General features: G+C 48.3%; 1 protein-coding gene across 1 annotated transcript in view; it reads left to right on the top strand.

The window, feature by feature from the left end:
* TMEM178B (transmembrane protein 178B) overlaps positions 1 to 19487 on the top strand; it is a 342516-nt gene extending 323029 nt beyond the window's left edge. The window contains exon 4 of the mRNA XM_072762859.1: positions 9544 to 19487. Coding sequence (XP_072618960.1) covers positions 9544 to 9794 — 251 coding nt within the window. The 3' untranslated portion in view covers positions 9795 to 19487. The remainder of the gene's footprint in view (positions 1 to 9543) is intronic.
* Positions 19488 to 20146: the final 659 nt, after the last annotated feature.

Raw genomic sequence — 20146 nt, 5'->3', positions numbered from 1 at the left:
CCCAGGAACAGAAAATGTCATGCAGATGGATTTCATGCCCTAGAAAGCTGCAGAAATTATACTCCAGCGGAGTTTTGGGCACCACTTGGTCACATAAGGAATAGATATTTGGGAGAGTGCCTGTGCACACAATATGTAACTGCCCTGGATTCCTGTGAGAATCTTCTCGCGGGCCTCGGTTTCCTGGCTGGCAGCTTCTTGAATTAGGAAGAGCATTTCTGCTGCCTCATCTGAGGCCTCAGTTTTTTTTTTTTTTTTTTTTTTTTAAATTTTATTTATTTATGATAGTCACAGAGAGAGAGAGAGAGAGAGAGAGAGAGAGAGAGAGGCAGAGACACAGGCGGAGGGAGAAGCAGGCTCCATGCACCGGGAGCCCGATGTGGGATTCGATCCCGGGTCTCCAGGATCGCGCCCTGGGCCAAAGGCAGGCGCCAAACTGCTGCGCCACCCAGGGATCCCGAGGCCTCAGTTTTGATGCTGTCTTTCTCCCCAGGGCCCATTGCTGGGGCGTTACTGCCAATGGCTTCTCTGATCATCCTTAAAGGGGGTGGAGACACACGTCCTCCCCTCCCCTCCTGTGTGTGCTAATATAGCAGCAGCCACGCAGGAGGCCCTGCTCACACCTTACACACCTGCAGCCTGTGCTCCGGGAGTGTGCTGAGCTGAGCAGGGATGGGGTTGACCCCAGAACTCTGAATATCGGCTTAAAACTCATGGAGTTTTAAGGTGGCACTGGTGTAGGACCACTGCGGGCCTGCCGATTAAGTGTTCCTTGGTGACATCTCAGGGTGACACAAGAGTTAGCTGCCCCCAAAACAGTGCAACCCCAGCGTGGCCTTTCTCAGCATGAGCAAAGCATTCCCGACATTGAGGTCTCCATCCTCACCGGGTGAGGGCATGATGGTTAAATGGATTTACAAGCAAGAGTAAGTTGGTCACGGTCACAGTACCATCGCTTGGCACCAGAGTGGGGAGGAGGACAGTGAAGGAACCTGTAAGGGTGCCTGGTAGTCCCACATAGCCCAGGACTTCCCAGTTTGGGGATGAAAATCCCACCTTCCAGGGCCCCACCCCCATGCCCAACTGCCAGGCAAACTAGGATGGATGACCCCCCCCCCCACTAGGGAGGCAGGATTTGGGAAGACTAAAGAAGTCAGGAGCTTAAGGGAAGTGGGGTTTATGGGGAAAGCGCTGGAAACCTGCGGGTAGCGGGGGAATACCCTGACCAGCTGTGTCCCTGGGGGCTGGGGACACATAATGGTAATGACGTAGTATAGGATATCACGGGTCCTAGGAATCAATCAAGTAGCGGTGGTAGCTCAAGTCGGAGAAGAGGGTGAGGCCGCCCGCAGGGGGGTGTTAGTGGGGCGAGAGCTTGGGAACGTCGGGTCCGCAGAGACAAAAGGCGGATGAGAAGCCCCTCGCTGGAGACGGAGGGAAGGGATCCCAAGCAGGGGGACGAGGACCAGCAGCCGGAAGCTGAAACTCGGGGCGTGGGGCGGGAGTCTAATATCTGGCAACCCGGGAAGCGCTAGTTAGGGACAGCGCAATGTGGAGGAGTGGATGGGGAGCTGGTGGGCCAGGTGGGCCGTGTCCTCTCCGGGCCCACGGGACACACGCCGGGTGACGTCGTGCTTGTGAGTCCTAAAAGGGCTGCAGTGGGGAGGGCCCTCGAGGGAAGCAGGTGGCGGGTTTGAGCAACCAGAAGGAAGCATCATGTTGACGTTTTCCCTCTCCCTGCCATCCTTCCCACTCCCGGGTGGGGTTCGCCAGCGGGGACCCTACCGGGGTCTGGACCCTAAGGCCTCTGTCCAGCGGGCCTTACAGCACAGGCTCTCTCAGTCTGCAGCTCCATGGGGTGGCGCTGTCTCTTTGAGCTGGACTTCCTGAGCTCTGAGTCCACACGATTGAGGGTCCTGGCATAGGGAGGGGTCACAGGGTGGAGGGTCCTGGCACAGGGAGGGCTCACAGGACGGAGGGTCCTGGCACAGGGAAAGGTCACAGGATGGAGGGTCCTGGCACAGGGAGGGCTCATGGGGTGAAGGGTCCTGGTACAGGGAGGGCTCACAGGACGGAGGGTCCTGGCACAGGGAAGGGTCACGGGATGGAGGGTCCTGGCACAGGGAAGGGCAGTCAGATGTCACTTCTCCTTCCAACCAGCCAGCTGCCTGGAGGGCGGGGCTGACTAGGAGTCCGAGGCCCCTTCTAGCACCAGCAGCAATGAGAATTGAGACTGATTAGCTTTATTTTATTTTATTTATTTATTTATTCATGAGAGATACAGGCAGAGGGAGAAGCAAGCTCCCTGGGAGGAGCCAGATGTGGGACTCTATCCTGGGAGCCCAGGATCACACCCTGAGCCAAAGGCAGATGGTCAACCGCTGAGCCACCCGGGTGCCCCAAGACGGATTAGTGTTTCCTGCCAAAGGTGTAGACCTGCAACTGTGGGAGCAGCCATTGGACTTCGCTGTCCACAGCTCAGTCCCTATAAATGGCACACCTTGAGGTCCCCCTGCAAATGGACAAGCCCGGTGCTTTTCAGAAATGTTGACATCACTGGACTCCTTTCTTCAAATGAAATTTCGTGGGGACACAGATGAAAGCGGGGCTATTCTGGCCAAAGAGAGGAGAGAGGGCGGGAGCCTCTTCTACTCCCTCTCCCAGGGGCAGAGCGGAGACAACAGCCAGAAAACCACCGGGGAGGCACTATTTTAGAAGGAGGCCGGGGAGGATCTCTCTGGGAGGATGACATTTGAGGGGGTCAAGGTGAGAAATGAGGCCAGATAGGGAGGCAGGGTCCAGTCGGGTCAGGAGTGTGGGTTTCATCCTGAGTGTGATGGGACACTGTTGGAGGGTTTTGAGCTGGGGAGAGAATTACGATCTGATGAAATTTTAAAAATAGCCCTGGCTACTCTCTGGGGGCAAGGACAGAGGCAAGGCTGGCAGTTACCTGTTAGAGCAGCTCAGGTGGGAAATGACAGACGCTGGACTAGGCTAGAGCAGGGAACATTTTGGAGGTGAGAGGCACAGGACAGTGGTACGTAGGCATGCCTTGCCGTCTCTGCATTGAGCTCTGGGACAAGGGGGGGCGCTGAAGGTGGAGGAGGGACACTCTCCAGACCAGGGGAGGACCCCCTTCTGTGTGCGACCTGGGGGAAATCCTGTTCATCCTTCAGAATCCTTGGGATTCCTTGGGAAACCTTCCCTGGCCCAGCTTGATTGTCTCAGGCAGAGAGTTGACCCTTACCACCTACCACTGGGTGTTCCTCCTCCTTCTCCCCATGACTGCTAGATGTGGGAGGGACCCTACAGCCCTCTGCTCCACCTCTGATCTTCCAGCCAAAGGGGCCAGGGTTCAGGGTTGACATTAAACCCCAGCCTCTTGGTCCTCAGTCTGGTGCTCTTTCTACTTTATCCTCAACTCTTCATTTATGGATGTCTCATATCCCCAACTAGATGATAAGCTTTTTCAAAACATCTTTTTATTTTAGATTTTATTAAAGGTCCTTAAGAGCAGGGACCATATCTTACTCTCTTTTTATCTTCCTAGCATCTACCGTAAACATAAACACCAACAGATACTTGCGGATGAGCTGTTCTGTGTCCTGGAGCTACTGCCACAGGGATGCTCCCCCCCACCCCCAACACACACACCAGACCCGACGTCACTTAGATGTGACAGCTATATGGGAGCCATCCCTGCCTCCCACATCTGCATTACACCTGCCACTTCTTACAGCCGGGTCTGGGGCACACAGCAGAGCCTTGCTCCAGGGGGAGAGCTTGGGCTAGAGTTCTTTTCACTTAACTCCCAGGTTGTGACTACAGTTAGTCCTGGAGTCTGGTTGGAATTAGGCCCAACCCCCAAGCCATGGAGGGAATTATTAAGATGTGACTGTGCATGATTCCTTGGATCCTCACCTAGGTCTCAGTAAGTACTCACGGGAAATAAAAATGACAAGATTCCAAAGACCCAGCCTCAGAGACTCCTATCTACCGCTTGGGGGGAGTGGAGAACCTCACATTGTACTTGGGGTGAAGGAAGAGGAGGCCACCATCCTTCAGCTCAGATACAGTTTCCACAGAGGCTTTCAGAATCTGTGTTAGTTCCCCCAGAGAACCCCAGAGAGTTGTGGTGGCAGCAAGGGATGGGGGGTGTTCTGTACCCCACATCCCCCAGTCAGTTGCCACTTTACAGATCTGAGTGTTGAGTTCATTACCTGAGAAAACTGGGTCGGGCAGGGTCCTCGCCCACCTTTGCCTCCGTCTCCTCCACGCCCTGGGACTCTCGTCAAAGCCCCTTGTGAGGTGGGTTGTCCAAGGATGCTGCTCAGGAGCAATGGCAACACATTATTCATTCATTCATCCATTTATCAAGGATCCACCAGATACCTGCATACATCCATTTCTCTTTATTTTTTTTAAGATTTATTTATTTGAGAGAGAGATTGAGCACGAACAGGGGCAGAGGCAGAGGGAGAGAGAGAATCCCAAGCAGACTCCATGCTGAGTGTGGAGCCCAGTGTGGGGCTCGATCCCAGGACCCTGAGATCAGGAGCTGGCTGCTTAACCTACTGAGCCACCCAGGCCCCCTGCATATTTTCATTGCCAAGTACTAATACACATTTTGAATTTACAAGTGCAGAAGTACGTAAAACCTAAATCCTGGGTCATAGCAGAGAACAGTAGTGTTATGTGGAAACTACCAGCACCTGTTCCAACTCTTCCCTCTTAGTCACACGGCATTTCCGAATAAGTTGCTCAGATGACTGGCTCACAGGGCCAGCTTTCATGGGGGCCCTAGAAGTTTTCCTCCCTCCAAGGGATTATTGACAAGAGTTAACAAATTTTAACAGGTTCCGAAGTCACAGGACAACTGACGGGAAGTTAAGGCAGGAAGAGCCCCAATTAGCCCCATTAACGTAACACAACAAGATGTATGCTGTCAGCCAGCTGGGCCATTTGCAATTGGTAATTAGGTCCACACGGACCTAATCTCTTTACTCTCAATTTATCAACCACATCTTTTCCGTCCTGTCCACTCTGCTTGCAGAACACGCCATTAAAGCCCTATATAGCAAGCTTTTGCAACCACTGGCAACTTGGGAAAATCAACAGTTCCGCAGGTTGACCTCCTCCCCGAGAACAAATCACTGGATTTAACCAGGAGGATAGCACACCTTTTGATCCGAAGAAATATCACCATTTTTTTTAAAAAAGCATCCTAGGTAGATACGATTTATATAAAGTCCTTGGGTGACCTCCTCATACACAGAGCTTCAGTGTGTAAGATGTGTATAAGTGTATATAAGTGTATAAGATGATTATTTAGTCCACAGCTCTAGCTCAGAACTTTTTAAAAGATTTTTATTCATTTATTTGAGAGAGAGAGCAGAGCAGGGGCAGGGAGACGGAGGGAGAGAATCTCAAGCAGACTCCATGCTGAGCACAGAGCCCAGTGCAGAGCTCATTCCCAGGACCCTGAGATCATGGCTTGAGCCAAAACCAAGAATCCGAAGCTTAACCCACTGAGCCACTCTGGTGCCCCTCTAGCTCAGAACTTCTATGAGGCTCCACTTCGTGGTTTGGAGGGCCTTACCATCCCAAGGGCAGCTCAGAGTTGAACTCCGCATGCACGCACACACTCGCACACTTCCTGTCCTAAATCTAAATTCTAGTAAATTATATCTGCACACTCAGATTCCCAAATCAGGTAGTGAAAGTAGCATATTGGAGGCACAGCAGGCCAGCTCTGGTTTGTCTGAATTTGGATTATTTGCAACTAGGGCCAGCACTTCCAGGCTGTCACCTCCTCTTTGGCCATGCCCCCTAGGCTGCTCCCTTCCTCCTGGACCACCTCTGCCCCTCCCCTCCCCTGGCTCTGTCTCAAGGTTACACACAGGCCCTCTGCCCTAACCCAAGGGTCTCACCAGCCTGATGAATAGGAACCATCTGAGCAAATTTTAAATAAACCAAAAGCTTTCCGGGATGCCTGGGTGGCTCCATGGTTGAGCGTCTGCCTTTGGCTTGGTCATGATCCCGGAGTACTGGGATCCAGTTCCGCATCAGGTTCCCTGCAGGGAGCCTGCTTCTCCCTCTGCCTATGTCCCTCCCTCTCCCTCTGTGTCTCTCATGAACAAGTAAATAAAATATTTTATAAATTCATACATATATACATACCGAAAGATTTCTATCCTCTCCCCCAAGAGATTCTGACTCCGCAGGGCCAAGGTGGGACCTCCCCCACTGTGGATACTGTTGTTGATTCCGTCTGAACCCCAGTGAGCAGCAAGAGGGACTAGGTTGCTTTGTAACTCCCCAAAGTTTGGGACCCCTGTTCTACAAGGCAACGATGGTACCGTATGTATTTGTGCATAATGGTGGTCACTACACACACACACGTTTGTACACGCACGCATATGCATGCGTGCATACATAGGCACACACACCTGTGCGTGCACACATACACACACATATGTTACTTCTGGGACACCTGAGCCCAGGTCATCCCTGACACATGGCTTTCGGTTGCCTCTACAAGGAACGTTCACCGAACAGTCACTCCCTGCTCCCTCCACGCCAGCCCCCAGCTCCCTTCTCCTGGTCCTTGCAGCGGGCTCCTTAGTGGTCTCTGGGGATGCAGAGCAGAGTCATGAGTTCTCAACACCCTCAGTCACTCCGTCGAAAGCTCAGACCTCTCAGCTCGAGGAGCCGTGTTCACCAGGTATCAGGCTCCCCCTCCAACAGCCACGTCACAGAGGCACCCTTCACCACGCACACATCTTGATGCGAACTCTTTGTTCCCGGGTGGAGTTCCTTTCTTTCTTTCTTTCTTTCTTTCTTTCTTTCTTTCTTTCTTTCTTTCTTTCTTTCTTTCTTTCTTTCTTTCTTTCTTTATGATAGTTACACACACATAGAGAGAGAGAGAGGCAGAGACACAGGCAGAGGGAGAAGCAGGCTCCATGCACCGGGAGCCCGATGTGGGACTCGATCTCGGGTCTCCAGGATCGCGCCCTGGGCCAAAGGCAGGCGCCAAACCGCTGCGCCACCCAGGGATCCCTGGAGTTCCTTTCTTAATCTAAAAGGAAGTCACTAAATTTCAGGTACGAATGTTTTGAGGATCACTTTTCCTGGAAGGAAACACCAGCTTACACGTGCTCTGGAGTCCGTGGGATGGTCCCTTTTACTGCTCCTTCACTAGTTTTGGAAATAATCATCAAAAAACAAAACAAAAAACAAAAACTCAGCTGATTTGATTATGTTGTCTTACTATGTTTTTATTTTTCAAGTCTTTGGATACTGGCAAAATTGAGCATTTTTCGCATGTATTGCTCGTGTGAATTTTTTCCTCTGTCATCTGAACTTTCGAATATTAAGTTTCACCTTTCTCTAATAAAACCTTTTTCCTGACTTAGTGGTCCCAAAGTGTGGTCCCTGGACCAGTGGCATCAGCATCACCCAAGACCTTGTTCAAAATCCAAATTCTTAGGGAGCTGGGGTGGCTCGGTCAGTTAAGTACTTGCCTTCAGCTCCAGTCATGATCTCAGGGTCCTGGGATCGAGCCCTGCCTTGGGCTCTCTGCTCAATGGCGTGTCTGCTTCTCCCTCTCCCTCTGCCTCTGTGATCTCTCCTGCTCTCTCCTGCTCTTTTTCTCTCTCTAAAATAAATAAAATCTTAAAAAAGAAAAATCTAAATTTACAGGCCGGACCCAGACCTATGAACCAAAAACTATGGCAGTAGGCCCAGCACTCTGCTCTAACAAGCCATCCAGACTCCAAACTACCCTACCCTAGACTGAGTGGTGGAGAATCATCTTGAACCCAGGTGCAAAACAGGAGGGACCCCCCCCCCCACCCTTGCATGACACCAGTCTTAGCACAGAGAAGAAGATTGCACACTCTGACACTATCGTGCCTGAGGTTGTAGCCTGGCTCTACCAGTTACTTCCTGTGTAATTTCCGACAGATGGGTTAATCTCTCTGGGCCTCAGTTTCTTCAACTAAATAGGGATAGGGACAAAATAGGGCTAATCATATAACCTACTAAAAAAAAATCATATAACCTACTGCATAGATTTATTTAAAGGATTGCAGTTTCAATACATGTTAAGCACTTAACTGTTCCTAGCACACAACACTTAATAAATGTTAGGTACGACTGCTACCACTGTGGCCATTAAAACTGTCACATGCTCATGGGCCTGAGGCCTGGAAGAGATAAGGTCTGATCTTAAAGAAACTTGGCCCTCAGGAAGCCAAGGAGGTCTTATAATACATATAAACACAATGCCCCTCCTCTTGTTCCCACCCCCTTAAAAAAAATATATGCTTCTCCCTCCTCTGCCGAGCCAACCCAGCCTTCTCAGACTCACGGGCCCTCCCTCCCCTTTCGGTGCTGATAGAAGGAACAGGAGACTCTGCTCTTGAACTCTTGAATTTGGGTATACTGCATATCTCTAATGGTTACAAATGGGTTTGTAAGTCTATGCATTTTTATAACATTCTTTCTCTTAAAGCAACCTCCTTCTCACTGAAGGTCACTAGGAGTCTTTTTTTGTTTGTTTGGTTTTTTTTAGTGGAGGTCCCATCATTCAGTGTGTTTTGGAAATACTCATAAGACTAGGTTAGATGGGACGCCTGGGTGGCTCAGTGGTTGAGCATCTGCCTTCGGCTCAGGGTGTGATCCTGGGATCTGGGATTGAGTCCCAATCCCATGGGATTGAGTCCATGAGTCCCTGCGTGGAGCCTGCTTCTCCCTCTGTCTGGGTCTCTGCCACACCGCCCCCTCTGTGTCTCTCATGAATAAATAATCTTAAAAAAAAAAAAAAAGACTAGGTTAGACACATGAGCTCATGCTACTGTGGGTGATGAATCTTCATGGGCAAGAAATCGCATATAGAGTTTCCTGGAGATTTTGACTCCACTGCCCCTTAGTAAAGGAATATCTCCCAGGGTCAGTGTTCCGTGGAGAACACTTTGCGGAATGTTGTCTTGCAGCAAAAGGAAAAGGAATCCCAAGATCGGGATGACTTGCTGATGGATGGGTTAAAGACAAACCTGGTGTTGTATAAGAACATTTTATATAGGAAAGTATAGAGTTTTTCTCTTTAAATAAGTAGCAAACTACTTTAGGGGCAGGGGTGTTTTCTGTGTTTCCCAAGAAAGACAGTGAATCTTCCTTGCTTTAGAAAAATGAATTGATCCTCTTCTGCCCCACTACACCCCACGTGAGACTCTACTGTGATACTCATTTGGTATTTTCCCACAGGAGAGACTTGCCAAGTTTTCCCAAGACTGGGCAATTATTGGAGAACGAGGAAGCCGTGATCTCTTCACGCTACTCTCCTCTCTGTGAATATTTCCAGATATTGATCTCGTTCACAGATGACTCGTACCTGGGTCATACCTGGGTCGTCTCATCTTTCCTACTCGAGAGAATTGAAAAATGCTGTCAACCTCACTTCTTTCTCTCTCTCTCTCTCTTTCTCTCTTTCTCTCTCCCTCTCCCTCACCCTACCCCCCTGTTCCTTCCCTCGCCCTCCAGGAACCTTCTGCATCATTTCACTGTGCACCTGTGTGGCCGGAATCAACTTCGAGCTGTCACGCTACCCACGCTACCTGTATGGACTCCCCGATGACATCAGCCACGGCTATGGATGGTCCATGTTCTGTGCATGGGGGGGCCTGGGCCTCACGCTAATCTCGGGATTCTTCTGTACCTTGGCCCCTTCTGTCCAACCTGTCCCGAGGACCAACTGCCCTAAATCCAGACCCGAGAATGGGACAGTGTGCTAAAAAACAAACCCATACATATATATATATAAATATATATATAATATACATATATAAAACAAAACTAACTCAAGATGATGCCAGTGCCAAGGTAGAGTTGAGTTGGCTCAGGCACCCGCATCTCGTTGGACTTTGTGTTGCCTCATCACCGAGATGGGGAAAGCATTCCCATCATGTGGCTCTTCCATCACTTCTTAACTTTTGGCTCCATGGTGTCTTGAAGACAGAACGAACATCGCCACCCGTGATAGCGTCCTGATTCCTGTCACTCATGAGGATGGGGTGACGGGCAGGGAAGGGACAGTGCCAGTGTTCTGAAGCGGCACGGAAACAGAGAGGAGGTGCCGTCCGTGGGGCCAGCAGTGAGGACACCACCCCAACACCGATCATACCGCAGAGAAACGAAGCCCTTAGTTCGTAGAATGTAACCAGATCTTTGAGGTCATTTGCAGAACCACTTCTCCTGATCTTCCTGTTCTGATTCCCTCCCTGACCCACCAGCGACACGCAAGACGTGGAGGAGAAAACGACCGACAAGAAAGTTTTCTCTTTGTTGCCAAACTTTTGGACAAAGTGGTAGAGGTGGGAAGGGGGAGAGAACAAATGTGCTGAGAGGCAAGATCCACGTCAATAAAAGGACACTTCAGTGGATGCTCAGAAAACCCAGTCTTACCTTCCAGCTGCCTTACACTCAGTTAAACAAGAGGCCGCCCTGCCCCTGACCCCACCTGCACTCCTGCGAGGGCAGATCGGAGCCTCGGAGTAACGCTGTGATGTGCGCGTGTGCGCGTGCATGCGTGTGTGCGTGTGTGCGAGACTACTCCCGGTGGATTCCTTTACCCCTTTTCACCTTTTCAAATGGAAATACTGCATCATGACTGTTGTCTCCATCATTTGTGGTCATTTCGTGGCCCAGGCCGGAGGCCCGAGACCAAGGAAGAATAACGAGGGCCAAGCCAGTGCGGGTGCCCGTTCCGTAGCTTCAGATCCCTGGAGTGTGTGTGTGTGTGTGTGTGTGTGTGTGTGTGTGTGTGGTGGATGTTCCCTGAGTGTGGGGTTTTATTGTTTGTGTTGCATTTTTCTATTATTTGTATGTGCAGCTGAAATTCCCAGAGAGCAGAACCGAGAACAAAACCACTGGGCCGAGGGCCCCATGGTCCGTCACGTCACAGTTCTGGGATGCCACAGGATTTAGTCCTCTAAATCTGGAAGTTCAAGACAAAGCTGGGCACAAAAGCCATGAGAGAAGAGGGGGAACACGGTTCAGGAGGGAGAAGGGACGTTGCCTCTGTTGCTGTTGTACAAGTACGTATACCAAACCAGACCTTCACTCCCCATCATGGAAGCTGTCCTTTGTCACTGGACATCTACCCCTTTCCTAGGGGCAACCTCTGTACAGATGAAAGAAAATGGGTCCCATGCAGAGAAAGCACCTCCATGTCCCATGGGCTCGAGTTTGTATGATATTGTGTAAATTAATGGAGAACTCTTGACTCTTTCCATCTTCTTCCTTTTCCTCTTGATATTCAAGGCCATGCATCCCAAAATAGCCGTCTTAGTGGCTAGCACCCAAACAGAGGTGGCACAAATCCAGCCCAGTGTCTCAAGCTCACTTGAGCAAATTGGCCCTGCAGGTGTTGGCAAACCACGAAGTCAGCCAGAGTCGTGGAAGCTGTAGGGATGAGAGTCTGCTGGGAAGAGTGGGCAGGAGCAGCTGACCATCACCTCGGTGACCCTGCTGCAGCTGAGCAGCCTTGGGGAGGCAAAAAGTGAATCCCTAGGCTGTACAGTCATGGGTCAAGCATGTAGCTGAGAGTTCAGTTGCTTCATAAATAAATGTGCTTTGGGCACTTTGCCAACAGCTCAATAGCCTTCCTTCCCGTCCAAGCACCTGTTCCATCTCCCTGTCTTCTGATCTGTCTTCCTACCAGTCCTCACCTTTCCTCACCCACTAACCACCTCTCCCTCCTCCACCCACAAGGCTACAAGTCCTGCCTGCCTCCTCATCTGCTCTTTTGGACAGTGTGTGTGTGTGTGTGTATGTGTGTGTGTGTGTGTGTGTGTCTGTGTGTAATGCACATCCACATAGGACATCCCATGTGCATGAATGGCCTGAATGAGGGTCTCTGTAAAAGTGTAGCTCTCTGGTGCATTTTCTGTGTGTTTGTGTCAATATAACCTGGATGCAGCTGTGGGTATACCACTCAAGGCTTCCTTCCCAGTGACATTGGTCAGCTTCTGCAAAAGATCTCGTGTGTGTGCCTCTTGTATGGGTGTGCTGAGAGATGAGGGGTAAGGTGTGGAGCAGGAAATGCTAGTACCTTCCAATTGGGCTTCTAAGGATTTTTAAAATAAAGGGTTTATTCTATAGGAAGAGAACTCATTTTCAAGAAAACCCAATTTTTCTATTGTATACAGAATTTTTAAAATTTTTTCCTTGACGAGTTGCGTTTCCCCCTTCTAGGCATACTAGGGCTTGAGCAAGAGTGAGAAGCAGCTCAGATTGAGAGGCCTTGTGTCTTCCTGCCAAGTATCTTGAGTGGGCTCTGCCCAGCAGGGAGAGGCAGGGGCCCACGAGCATCTCTTTGAGGCCAGAGGACTTGTCTGTGGCCAGACCCAAACTCCAGCTGTTTTCCAGCAGGAAAATGGGGGAAAAAAATTCTAAAGGGGGCAACTTGCTATCACTTAAACTTTTCTTAAGTAGCCATGTTTGAAGATACTGCTTCACCGGCCTGTGACTATTTATACCTTCTTTTTTTAAATCCCATGCTTGCCAGAAATGGATCAGCCACTCTTTCCAGCTACTCATCTTTATGATCGATCCTTAATACCGCTTACTGTGTCCCTTCAATACTTTCCTGAAGTGTTAAGAGATTCCTAAGAAAGAAGTCAACCACCTGGGCTTAACTCACCATCAGGAAAACAGGAGCTTTGAGCTGCTGCTTTGGTAGTGGGGCTGGGTAGGAACAGATACATGCTGAGGTCTGATCCTGCTTGGGACCAATTCAAAGCGTAAGCCACATGACCAGGATGGAAGCCCCATACACACGGCAAGTCCTTTCCCCAGTGACCTTGACCCCTCCAACATAGGGATCCAGGTTAAGACCTGCTGCCCCACACTATCACTGGTGCAGTGGTTTGGCTGATGGAGAAGGAGGGGGCAGAGAAGGAGAAGGAGGCTGGAGCCCCTGCCAATTTCAAGTCAAAGTAGAACCCAACCTTCTGATGGGATTTAGGGTTAGCAGCCTCATTAAAGCCCCAGCCCCGACCCCAGGTCAAGTTTAATTTCTTACAGATTGTGCATGCAAGGTCTCTGACCATGTATGTGTTCTGAGCTCTGTGCGAGGCGGCTTTCATTTCCCTCCTTACCCTATGAGATTGAGGATTCAGGCAAGTGGAGTGTCTGCCTGGGAAGAGGTCCTATCTCTTTTTCTCCCTACTTTGAGAGCTTTGGTTTCTTCGTGTTTCCTTTTCCTCTCTCTCTCCACTCACTTCCACTTTCTTTCTGCATCAATTTAAAGTAGTTGATCAATTAGAATAGTTTAGGAATCTGTTTCTGGAGACGCTCATACTCTTCAAGTAGCCCCCTTCCTCATTTGTTGTGGCTGTGGGCTTCCAGAGGAGATCAGTGGCTTCCTGGCATAAAAATATAAAACAGAATTTTTTTTAATGTGCCTATTCCAGCCTCAATCCTTCTGAAAGCCTTTCAATAACTATATCCTTTCAGCTTCAGGGATCATAAAGTTAGGAAGACTCAACATCTCCACCAAATAAAGACAAAGCCTTCCTTGATCACATGTCCATATGCAGCACCCTGAGCCCATTCTGGCATCTTCTCTTGTTGGGAGGGGGGTGGTATCCCCTAACAGTGTTTTCCCTTCCTTTTGTAAGGGGAGACAATATCCTGGAACTCTTGAGTATGGATGGGCCCTACCTCATAACAGTCATCCACAGTCATGAGAAGAGATCTCAAATGAACCATGTGTAGTTCTGATTTAATGGGGGATGTGCTGCTTAGATCCCTAATGCTGCCCACCTGAGTCAGACTCAGAATAATGAAATCAAGTACAATACCCAGAGCCATTGACTCTGTCTTCACCTGACATATTCTGGGAGCATTAATTAACTGGTTTTCAAGTATCTGAGGGGAGAGAGCGGGAAGAAATACACTCTGGTCATCTTTGGGGTAGTTTGTGTGGGTTGCTTGGCTGATTCTTACAGCTAAAGGGAAGCTGCCTTTTCTGAGAATTTTCCTTCCACTCCAGGGGCTGACCATCCCAGTGGACAAATCCAGCCCCTTCCAGGGAAATATGATGAGTCATAGTGAGAGGGGTTTCACTGTGTTTAGAAATCATGGGTGCATACCAGGCAGGTTGGCTTCCATGCCATCCTCTAGCTGGTATCCAATAAAGTAAGGGGACAGGTTTTTAAACAAGCCCACCTGAGTTGATAGACACAAAAGATTCTGGTGTCTCTCAAAGCAGTCAACTCGGTGGGCTTTGTTTGCACTCTTTCCATTGATGCCTCCATGGTGCAAAATGTCTCCTAAAACATTATTGTTAGTTCATAGATTACATTGTTATTGGCTGTTGGATTACTTTTTCTGAACAATAGGAAACTGTAGAAAATTAGAAAAATAAAGTACAAAAAAAAAAAAAAAGACTAAAGGATTGTTTATAATTCCATCACTCAGGGGCATCATGATGGTCACAGCCCCAGCACTTCCACGGTCAGTGGTTGTCTTGGGTTGGCAACTGGGGCTAGGAATGTAGTCCCAGCCCGCAGAACCGCACTGGTCTGCATGGACTTGACCCTGTGTTCATAACAGAAGGAGCACAGGGCTCTGAGCCCCGAAAGACCACAGAGAGACTTTTTGAAAAAGTCAGTGCCAGAGCTTAGAGATGAGCAGAACAGAGTAAAAAGATTCCTGCTTTGGTATTTTCTTTCTTTCTTTCATTCTTTCTTTCTTTCTTTCTTTCTTTCTTTCTTTCTTTCTTTTTCTTTCTTTCTTTCTTCTTTCTTTCTTTCTTCTTTCTTTCTCTCTTTCTTTCTTTTTCTTTCTTTCTTTCTTTTTCTTTCTTTCTTTCTTCTTTCTTTCTTTCTTCTTTCTTTCTCTCTTTCTTTCTTTTTCTTTCTTTCTTTCTTTCTTTCTTTCTTTCTTTCTTTCTTTCTTTCGAGTGCTTTCTCAACCTAATTATAGGTGTAAGAGCACTGAAGCCAGAGTAACTCACTAATTAAGCTGCACATCTATAGTGCAGTTACTGTAAAGTTCATTTCAGCTCTGCACTAAATGATTTGTGACTCTGGGCACTGTGTCTTCTCCATACTTGAACTTCCTCATCCACAAAATGAGGATAGTGATAACACTTTACCTCATGGTATATTAAGGGTGACAAGGAAATTGCAAAGTGATTTGCAAACATGACGTGTCACATAAATTACGCATTGTTCAAATGATCCTGCAGCAGCAGAGCCCCCATCATGTGGAATTCTTCTGTGTGATGTCTGGTCCTCACTGCTGGAAGGACAATTGGGAGTGAGCGGTCATCTTGGCCACCAGATAGGGCCGTTCAATACAGCTTCAGCATGTGGGATTGTTTTATCATTCGAGTCCCTCACAGAGGTTGGCTCCTTAATTTACCCATTCTCAGGCTTCCTTCCTTTTGTCCAAAGCCAATTTTGCAAAGGGCACTCTTAATCCCTCTCGATTATTCCCAGAGGTCACGGAATGAGTAAACCATCTGAAGCAAGTAGCATATATGAGCTAACACAGTTAACTATTAAGCAAGGCATGGGGTCAATGCCTTTTTTTTTTCTCTTTTCTTCAAACATGATTTGTGGCTGTACATGCCCTAGCAGTGGGAACAGATCAGGGTCTGAAACATTTTTTAATGGTCTTTTAAGTTTAAGATGGGAACCAGTTTCAAAGAACTGGAATCTTCTTTCTCTTGTCAGTTGGTAAAGCAGATGGCTTCATCAAAAGCATATGGGTGCTCATAGGAAGTCCTTTGGATGGTGCATGCACTAGGAGATGTTCTGGGTGTGATCCTATTTGGGAAAAACTGAATCCTAGATTCTAGACAAGAATGCACTTCCAAAAGGGTCTGCATACTTTGTGCTTTGCAGGGGATCTGGTTTCAATGTTACAGTGAGACCTTCTCTAAGAGAAGTCCAAGTCCTTGCTCACTATAAGGATAGGGCCCAACCAAGAATGGGGGGGACTACCCAACCACAGGGGGTGTTTGTTCACTCTTGAGAAGCAGAAAATTGGGTGTAAGCATGGAGGGGTGCACAGTGGTAGCTCAAACCTGGCCTCACTTTGACAGATGCAAACTTTGGCAACTGTAATCCTATTCTTCATTTCCAAGGACTGAGTGTTGCTCCTTGGGGAACTCTTGTGTCTCTCTCTCCTGTCTCCCCTGACTCCCTCCGGCCAAACCTCTCCCTTCTTTCCTCATCGCCTGGAGACCCTCTCAAGCCTGAATGTTTTGGTGTGTCTGTGTCGTTGTGGATGTGATGATGCCTTTCACATAGGGAGCTTTCACTAACTCATTCTCAAACTACTTTCCCACTCCCACCCATGGTGTGACTGTTTTAGATCTAAGACTATTTGTAAAAATGTACAAATAAAAGTGGAAACTGAAAATAAGGGGGAGGGTATTGAGACTAGACACACGCATTGACGTAGCCCTCAGTTTTTGGAGGACTTACGTAGACTGCCCTAGAATCCTGACTCCAGGTGGGATTTGAAGGGAAGGAAGCCGTTGGCACAGGAGTTGTTTTTTTTGTTTTTTGTTTTTTTCTTTTCTGGTTGCTTCTCTTGACAGTCACTAGTGTCTGCTTGGGACCCTCTGTTCTAAAGCTTTTTGCCTTTAAAGTAAAATATATTTTCCAGAAAGTCAAAGCAAGTCATCCAAGTCTGAAGGGCAAAGGTCATCGCAAAGGTCACCACAAAGACCTGATCCTGAGTTCGCATTCGTAGCTTTGTCACTGGCTCACGGGGGGCCTCAGGCGAGTCTTGTTACCTCACTGTCTCTGTGTCCTCTCAGCCAAATGGGGAGCAGGGGGCTCCTGGGGCCCCTGGGGCACCACGTCTCCTTGGCCATTCTGCTGCTATCCTTAGAGGCTTCGGCCCACGCAGGTGCGTGTGCTTCCCCCCTGGAGGTCCGTTTGGAGAGTTTTATTCCCTGCTCCTCTTGCCCCTCTCACTCCGCAGAAAGTAACCTCAAGCTAACAGCCAGTTTGTGCTCCAGTCCAAAGCCTTTGATCTACCTTTTTGTTCTCAGATGCCTTTTCCCACCCACTTTGCCATTCTCATTTTACTATCCTGACGGAGTTTTGCCAGCTGGGGTAGGAGAGTATCAAAGGAGATGGTGCCTGTGAATTGCTTTGTAATCTGTGACTCACTGTACAAACATGGCTTGTGATGTCAGAAGCAGGGAGGCTGGCTAAGGGATGCCGCCAAGCAGAAGGGAGACAGCCCTGGTGGGTGGTGGGGTACGGGCCATGGGCAGCAGACGTGAGTTGCCTATGGAGGTAAGATAAAGAAAGCTTTGGGAAGGGGTAATGGGAGAATCACCAGAGCATCCTCAGCATGGCAGGGATGAAACAGGAAGCCCTGAGAGGCAGGGAAGTAGCAGGAAGTAGGAAAGAAGGACGGGGAATCCTACAGCACAAGGAGGTGCCTCCCCTCGGACTGAGAAGATGAGGTGCCCTGAGGTGGGGCCTGTAATCCAAGCCTTCCTCCTTTCTGATGGTCCGCAGTGATCATCACTCCGGGACCGGTGTCAGGAAGGCAATTTAGACCAGTGCTGTCCAACAGAGATAGAATGTAAGCCGCATATGCAATTTTAAATATCCTAGTGGCCCCAGTTTTAAAAGTCCAAATAAACAGTTGAAAGTAATTTTACCACATGTTTCCACCCAACATGCCAAAACTATTATTTTAACGTGGAATCAATATAAAACATTACTGAGATATCTTACATCCGTTTTCTTTTAATGAAGTCTTTGAAATCCAATGGGCACTTTATTTTTAGAAAGCATTGCAGTTTGGACCAGGCACATCTCCAGTGTTCAACAGCCACACATGGCACCTGGCTACCATATAGGACAGCAAAGATTGAGACTCTTTGTTAAGATGTCTAATCGGACCCCCTCCCCCATGAGTCACTCGGGTCTCCCAGGTGATAGAGGCCAGAGGTTGGCGTTGGCCCAGAGTAGAGCACAGCAGGGGCAGCCAGTCTGCTATCCTAACCCCTGAAATTCTGCTTCACCTGCTTAGTCAGAGAGGACTATTGCTTGTCAAATACAAGTCACCTGTGCCCCACAGGGTGTCAGCACTGCCCCTGGGCATGGCGCCAATGACTCCTCGAAGTTCTAGAGGCTAGAGCAGGTCACTTTCTTCAGCTATGAGAGCACCAACTTATCCCTATGCACATGCCCTTTATCGTACAGTGGTGAGGGGGGCTAGACAGGCCTCCTCTTGGTCAAGAATAATGAACACACCATTTTGTCATCTAGTCCAATCACCTGCTAAGAACATCTCACCAATATTCGGAGCTGTTCCTTTCAGCCCCTTAATTTCCTTACATTTGTATCTTTAAGTCAAGTGCTAAAAGGGGATCCGCTGGAGAGAGCAGTGACCACAGGCAAGACTGGGTTTTCTAGGAGGTGGTGGTGATGACAGATTCTGTCCTTTGCACTGGGACTCAGGCCACCACTGCTTATCTGTCCTCCCTGACTAGAGACCTTCCTCAGATGCGAAGAAACCTCTTTTGTGTGGGGTGGGGGTGGGTGGGGAAGAAGACAGTTTTCCAAGATCTTAGCACAGAGAACAGGATAAAATGCAAGCAAGCCACCCCTGGGCGTACTCAAAGCATTTCAAAGAGCCAGTATGACAAGATTTAACTCATTTAAAATAGAACATTCTGAGTCCTGTGTTACCAAGCGAAAGAAAATGAGCCCCTTTGGTGAGTATGTTTTCTATATGGTCATTAGACAGGGATCATAGCTGACAAAACTCTCGAACACCTGGAGTGTTTATGGTCCACCAGATTATTGCTTGGTCAATATAGATTTCTACAAATTTACCCTTCATTTGCCTAGTGCTTTCCGACTGGTTAGACAAGGAGTGGTGTGTACTGCAGGATTCCAACACCGCCTCTGCCCTGGGAGGTAGCAAATTCCTGTGGTTATTGGTGCTAAAATAAGATTAAATATTCTGTTAATTCATTCTGATACGATGTGAATAAATGTGTTGTTTCATCTTAACAAGAATGCTACATCTTATCAGCTCTATTGTGCTGTCTGTTACTTCTCATAATTAATTAATTACAGGAAAGGTGATCCAAACCAGATCTCGAAACGATTGTACTCTTCGGAGAGGTGAATGTAACAGGGAAGTGGGAAGGGGGGGGGGGGGGGGGATGAAAAGGGAAATTACCAGGTTCCCGTGATTTTTGCAAGGACTGAGGAAGCAGAGAGCATTTGGGGGACTTCACTGACACTCCATCTTGCAATTTTCTTTTTCAAATTGGCAGAAATATCGTCTTTCCATCGATCGAAGAAAAAAAAAGTGTCTGGTAATTAATTCAATGACTTGTTCATGGAAAAAAATAAAATAAATAATCTGTCAGTTGTGGAATGTAAACTGATTAAACAATTAAATAAAGAAGATCATGTTGTGTGTTTTAAGTAATTGTGTCTGCTTGGGGGAGAGGGGGCGATGCTGCAGTGTTTGGTGGAGAGCCATAATTTCCCCTCAGGGTAGGTATAGAAAAAAAAATAGAACAGCTCTCTATAGATAGCAGATTGAAGACTAATCCTGGAGGAAATAGACCATAAACATTTCAAGAAATGTGTAAGCCAAAGGTACGTGCTTTTAGAGTTTGCTGAGAGCAGGATTTGGAGAGTAATACAGAAGAGAATAAGAAGGAAACTATGGTTCTTTTTCTCCTTTGTTGGTATTAGTAACTTTTTGAAGAAAGCTTTGTAAGATGCTGGAATGGCTGGTTATGTTCTAAGCCCTAAGCCTCTTTCCCAGCCGTCAGCGAGGAGAGAGACTTCTCTCTCAGCCTTCATCATCTCTGCCCCTCGCTTAGAATCACAGTTCCCATCCACCCATGTGCCTTTTAAAAGTTTCTGGCTCCTTCCCCGGGGAGGACAGCTCGGAAAGAAGACAGTGGGAGGCACATGCGTGTTAAAGGGCATTATGTGTCAGTCGACATTGCGAAGTTTTAAGCAAAAGAAACTGGCTCCATCTGGTGCAAGTGGAAAAGTAATTTACTGAAAAGCATGAAGCCCATAGCAGAGGCAGGAGGAAGCAGCTAGAGAGCCAGAGTCACACCCCAGGC

The sequence above is a fragment of the Vulpes vulpes genome, chromosome 7 (assembly GCF_048418805.1).
Source record: "Vulpes vulpes isolate BD-2025 chromosome 7, VulVul3, whole genome shotgun sequence".
In the NCBI taxonomy this organism is placed as follows: Eukaryota; Metazoa; Chordata; class Mammalia; order Carnivora; family Canidae; genus Vulpes; species Vulpes vulpes.
The sequence above is the reverse complement of the archived record's forward strand: the minus strand, read 5'-3'. Positions and strand labels throughout refer to the sequence as shown.